The sequence below is a fragment of the Spinacia oleracea genome, chromosome 1 (genome assembly GCF_020520425.1).
Source record: "Spinacia oleracea cultivar Varoflay chromosome 1, BTI_SOV_V1, whole genome shotgun sequence".
NCBI lineage: Eukaryota > Viridiplantae > Streptophyta > Magnoliopsida > Caryophyllales > Amaranthaceae > Spinacia > Spinacia oleracea.
In genome coordinates this window covers 117820708-117826895 of record NC_079487.1, presented here as the reverse complement: position 1 = coordinate 117826895, position 6188 = coordinate 117820708, and the positions used below count along the sequence as shown (strand labels likewise).

Sequence of the window (6188 nt, the reverse complement as noted above, 5' to 3'; positions counted from 1 at the left end):
TTGAAAATTTATATGGGATACAGATAGGGATAAAATGATCCCTTATCCCTCCTATCTTGTACCTGATGGGGGCCGTTATAAGATTAAAAATTTCTCCTTGAAATATGAAAGGACAATTTCATCCTTACTACAATCGCTTTTCTTCCAAAGAATCTAAAATTGAACAATTGCATCCACATCATTGTTGTCCTAATTTTTATCCCTATTCCTATCCCCATTTCATACCAAACGAGTCGTAAGGTTACAAAGTAACGTCGCTTCCTAAAAATGATTGCGCTCAGATATTTACCTATTATGGTAAATATTGTAATTACTGTATCTAATTTTTTTTTTTTTGGTGTACCATCCGGTTCACCCTTAGGGGTAATCCGGATTCGGGGCGAGTTCTGAGTGGTTATGTTCCATTCCCCTCCCAATTGTTGTTGCGGGGGATCGAACACGGGTCCTCCCTACCAAGTTCAGCCTCAATCACCACTGAACCAACAGTCAATTGGTATTTACTGTATCAAATTGCTGCAACTCACGTGTGTTTTTAGTGATCAGCTGATTTCATAATAAATGAATTTGTCATAAAAAAAATGCAAAATTGTTTACACAAACTTTGTGATTTTGGCATGTATTTATAAATTAATTCCACTTTAGAAATGTTAAGTATGTTTATCTACAACCCTAAGAGTTACTACATATGCCATTAACTTACAAAAAAATCATTACTCTTAAGAAAAGAAAAAAAGTGATCATTATATCTCGGCGTTTGAAGTTTGTTTGAAATTCCCTCTTTCTACCTAGAGAAGGGTATTTTAGAAATGTCAGGGTCTCTTATAATGTTCTATGATGATTTTAGTAGTGGAGATTCGAACTTGTTATAAAAGTTCCACTGTTTTGCACACTAATCAAAGCTTGGCCACATAACTTGATTTGTCGCACAAAAACGTTGGATGCCACTGCACAAACAACATTTACGATACATATATGAATATTGAATACTGATGATTAGTACTCTGTATAAAACGAATAAAAAACAACAATCAGACACAAAAGAACCAGAACCTGCAAAACCAGACGAATAGTGTGATTCAGAGTCATCCGGGGCATCCTGTATACCTGTTTTCTCTAATGCTTTCAAATTAAAGTGATTTACATAGATACATACTACGAACACATATGATGTTCATCATTCAACATTTTTAGTAGCAGAAGGAACTACAGTACATGTATGTTGAACCTATCTGGTCATCCAAAGGTGATTCAGAATTTGCAGCAAAGCCCACCAAAGCAACCAAGAGGAGAGTTGAGAAATTTGATGGATTTAAGAATTCTACTTTTCAATCAAGAGGGAGAAACAGTTGATTGTTCATTGGGTTGGCTGAGAAAGGGTCTTCTGACGTCTGACTAACACGTAATACACATACCTTCCTTTAGGCTGAATCTACCTTTGACTTCACAAGATTTCGTGGTTTCAGGAGTTTTTCCGGTTTCATAGGTTTGCTGTTTTGAGCTCTTCTGGTAGCATATAACTTGAGGAAGTTTTAAATTGGTTGGTCCATGCTTGCATTCTCAAAAAGACAGGCTTACCAAAAAAGGTGAGACAAACAGGCATTTGCAACTATTGCGAAGCATTTCATAAAAACAGCAGAAGGGTCAGTACTGGCCATCCCAGTGACTCAACTGTTTGCTCAGCATGCTATGCCAGCAGATGGAAATATGAGACCCTGCATCTCTAGACCATGGTCAAACCATGTTGCAAGCTAGACATCAAGGGACGTGCAACGGCCTTGTAAACCATGGAAGGGTCACAAGCTTAACACAGAAAAGCCATCACGGAAAAATCACGTGGCAGTCTAACTCAACGTGCAATTGATCGCAGAGGTGTGGCATCATCAAAGTTCTCATTTGGCTTTCGAAATTTGACTGGTGGTCCAAAAATATCCATCTTCTCTGATAAATTCTTTAAAGCTTCATGTTTATTTGCCAATTCCATTAGCACCTTAATTCTCCTAAAAGAAACATTGCTTGGCTTTTGGCCCTTATTTATCATCTGCAAAAAACATGTCTCCGCCTCAACCAACTTTCCCATGTCACAAAGAAGATCAAACAACACATCAGACACCAAAATATACGACCCAAAATCCTTCTCTACCATGTCTTTCCACAACTCAAGTGCCATCTCCACCTCTTCCTGCCTTTTACACAGCCTAATTAAAAACATGCAAGACTGTGTGTTTGGCAAGCAACCGTCTATCTTCATCTGCTGATACAAACTCCATGCACTCTTCAAGTCATTCGACCAATAAAACACCCTAAAAAACAGGTTAAAAGTAGTCGGATTTGGATTCAACCCCTTGGACACCATCTCATTCATCAACTCAAAAGCATTACCAAGTCTCTTTGCTATGCAATAGTTCCTAATGGCAGCATTATACGCTGCAGCATCCGGGTAACACCCATACTCCCTCATCTCTTTCAACACATCCTTAGCTTTATCCGGCTGACCTGCCTTCCCCAACCCCCCAATCAAAGTCGTATATGTGATTACATCTGGGGATATTTCTTCCTCCTGCATTTTATCAAACAATTGGTACGCCTTCACAACTTCTCCACTCTTACAATAAACATCAATCAAGCTATTATACGTTACAATGTCAGGTTTCACACCCAACTCCTTCATCTCCTCGAAAAAACCTTCGGCTTCCTCAGAAGACCTCCACCCAGACAACAATATATTAAAAGTAATCACATCCGGCTTAAACTGACCCTTTAACCCATGATACACATTCCGGGCATCCACCATCGTCTTCTCTTGACATAAAACCCTCAACAATGCATTGAAACAACGAGTATCAAATTCAGGGGCAAGTTTCCTAAACTTCTTAAACCCTTCTACAGTTTGCCTAACAGAACAAACCTTCGCAATCCTACCCAAGACAACCTGTAAAGTCCTATGAGAAATCAAAGAACGATCCGACCTCTTAATGTCAATCAAAATATCCCAAATTAAGTCAAATTTCCTAGTTCTTCCCAAAATGTAAAGCATAGTATCAAGCGAAAACTGCGTGTGATAAAACCCTTTTCTGCTCCCAGTTAAGTTAAAGAAATTCAGAGCTGGAAGTGGATTTGAATGACTAAAACGAACCCTTTTCAGAACTCTATCAATTAGGTCATTTGACAGAGAAATCCCAGTTGAATTTAGGGATTGTTTCAAGTTTTGGATTGAAGACGAATCATTGATTATGCGGAAAACTTTATCTACGTCGTGATCTAAAGAGGGTTCAGAGGTGAAAAATCTAAGTTGCGAAGAGGATAGAGAAAGATAGTACCTTAATGGCGACTGATAATGCAGAATTTTCAAAGCCATTTCTTCTGTTCGCGGAAGAAGTTGGAATGAGGGGGAGAGTTGCTTCAGTTTTTAGGTTTAAATTTCCTCCCTTGTCATATTTCGTTTAAATTTTTAATTATTAAAAGTAGACCCGGCAAATGGGTCATGGTGGTTTCGAATCGATTCGACGTCTAGTGTTTGTGTTTGTTTGGTGTTCCTTACGAAAATATTCAAAAATCATTTACTTCGTAAAATGTAGAACAATGATATAATATCAGTACGTTTTATTGGTCAAAATGGGTCTTGTTTGAATTGATTTTAGCAAACGGTTTACCCTTAGGGTTAATCCGGATTTAGGACAAGTTCTGGGTGAATAGGTTTCAGTTCAGCTCTAATCACCACTGAACCATACATACCAAGTTCAGCTCTAATCACCACTGAATCATCCCTACCAAGTTCAGCTAGCTCTAATCACCACTGAACCATACATACCATTGGTACCCTTGTGGGTGTTTGAGCTAGATTATTTCTCTATCAGAAAAGCCTACAACCTAGATGCTGAACCTGCTGCTATCTATACTAATATATTGAAAGGAGTTTATAAGAACGTATAAGTGCCACGTAGATCATATCACCAAAAAGCATGTAGTAAGGATTGAACACTAGACCTCTTGAATTAAAAGTTACCATTCTTACCATCTTAGCTAGCCACATTGATGTTATATTTTTCTATTTAAATAATAAATACAACCTTTTTAAAATGAATAATAATGAATTAAAGGGAAAAAAAAAAACAAAAGGGAATTAATTACTTAACTTATAAATGTACAATTCTTCTCTTCTCAACTTAAGCTTGAAAAATAAAAAAAACTTAGGGTAATGGAGTGTAATTATGAGTGTGGAAGAGGGAAACATTGACAAGAGTATAATAATCAACTAATCATGAAGAAGAGAACTCGCATTTGTTTTGATTTTCGGATATGGGAAGGAAGTTTGTTGATCGGCCACTGATCTTGCATGAAAATCGGATAATAGCACCACATACGCACGTATTTAAAATAAGTAAATCCCACTAAAAGTAAAACTCGAAGCAACGCCCGGCCACAAACTAGTTATACATATATACGACTATACATAGTATTTCAAAAAAGCAAACCAATACATCCATGTGTCACCTTCATATTTTCACTTTGCCATGTGTCATTATCTTATTCCAATCCTTTTTTCACCAAGCTACGTGTACAATAACTTATTTGTTATTTGATTCCACCTTTTTGTCTTCTTCAATATTGAATGCAAACATTTCAATGTGACAGTAAATATGAAATGAAAATAAACCAACGTTTTCTTTTTCCATCCATCTATATTCAACTTTCAATTACAATTAATAAGCCATTTAATACATTATTGAAACGGAAACATATTTTGATGGGTTTTGTAGACAAGTGCTGTAATCCCCCGTAATTTTATACCTTTTATTTATATATTTTAACGAATATTTAATATATTTAATATATATTTAAACATAAATTACGGATTTTAGAAACGAATATAATTGAAATATAATTATTTTATTTCATTTCGAACACTTTTAATGATTATGAAATCAAAATGTAATTTCGAGTTTTACTTTAAAACGAATTCGAGTTGCATTACCATGTTCTATTGAAATTAGAAAACAAGTCCTAACCCATTGTGGATCCATCAACCTAAATCCTACTCCTAGCCCAATTGGGCAAAGCCCAAACAAAAAAAAAAAAAAAAACCCTTCTTCTCTTCTCCTTCCTGATTCACGTAAAACAGAAAAAAAAAAAAAAAAAAAAAAAAAGGGAGCCTTCTTCAACCTCTCGACCGCAGCTCCTTCAACCCCTCGACCTGCGCCGTCGTCCCAGCCACCGACCACCTGCGTTCTCCTCCTCCACCGTGCGGTATCTCTCCTCCTCCCCTTGTTCTTTCTTTCTTTGCTTTCGTTCCTTTCCTCCCCTCTGTTTTTCGTCCATGACCGTAGCCTTTTCGTTTGTTCGCAGCATCACCGCGGCCCAGCCACCGTCGCCGGTGAACCCTTGCCGTGAGCCACCGCCGTCCCGCCGTCCAGCTCTTCTCTCTCCTTAATTCTTGGTTATTTCTTAAACCCTAAGTAACTAATTATATTTAAATTAAAGTTTGTTAATTTAGATTATGTTCTTAAATTAAATTTGTAATTTTTATGGTAAATATGATTTTCAGATTTGATGTTGAGATTAAAAACGAATTAATTTTCAGTTTTGATTAATTAAAATTAAGATTAGGGCTTAATCATAATTTATTAACTTGAATTATGTTTTCTTGAATTAAAGTTATGGGTTTTGTGATTTAAATTATAAATTTGAGATTATATGGATTTTATAATAAAGTTATTAATTTTCAGATTATCAAGTTACATTGAAATATTGGTTTTTGATTGTTTAAAGTATGAAATTCAAGGTTTTTATAATTATTAATCATGATAGGTTGAGTATGGATTATTGAATTGATTGTTTTGAGATACTAGGAACGTAGGTTGACCTTGGGGAAGCTTTTAAATGAATTTATATTGCTGAAAATTTAAAAGTACGATGTTTGCAAAAGTTTTCAACGAATTTCAATCACTAGTTCAATAATTATGATGCTAGGAAAGCAAATGTTTAAGTTTTGAGATTGGGGAAAGCTCTAAATATGTTTAGGATACGTTTAGAATGCTTTATTATGGTTGCCAATGACTAGAAGTTGATTGGGATTACTTGTTGGTTGTTTTAGGCGGAGAATTCTCTTTAGGCGACTTTTGAAAGTGTTAAAGTGGCCTATCAGTTTGTTTACACAAGGTACGTACATACCTGTGTGCTTGGAATGTGTG

At 36.0% G+C, this 6188-nt stretch overlaps 1 protein-coding gene across 2 annotated transcripts; it reads right to left on the bottom strand.

Moving 5' to 3' along the window:
• Positions 1-740: 740 nt before the first annotated feature.
• On the bottom strand, positions 741-3466 carry LOC110783950 (putative pentatricopeptide repeat-containing protein At1g02420). Of its 2 annotated transcripts, XR_008932008.1 has the most exons (2): positions 1051-3466; positions 741-944 (listed from the first exon to the last, which is right to left on the bottom strand). XR_008932008.1 is itself a non-coding variant. In XM_021988347.2 (1 exon), the coding sequence occupies exon 1, from the start codon at positions 3353-3355 to the stop codon at positions 1847-1849; it is 1509 nt and encodes a 502-aa protein (XP_021844039.1). In that variant the 5' UTR covers positions 3356-3466; the 3' UTR covers positions 976-1846. The 2 variants fall into 2 exon arrangements, 1 of the variants encoding a protein (XP_021844039.1); XM_021988347.2 differs by lacking the exon at positions 741-944 and having other exon boundaries at positions 976-3466.
• Between the last annotated feature and the right edge of the window lie 2722 nt (positions 3467-6188).

What these genes read in the sequence shown, in the direction of transcription:
- LOC110783950 (XM_021988347.2), bottom strand. Translation starts at nt 3,355, where the DNA reads ATGGCTTTGAAAATTCTGCATTATCAGTCGCCATTAAGGTACTATCTT.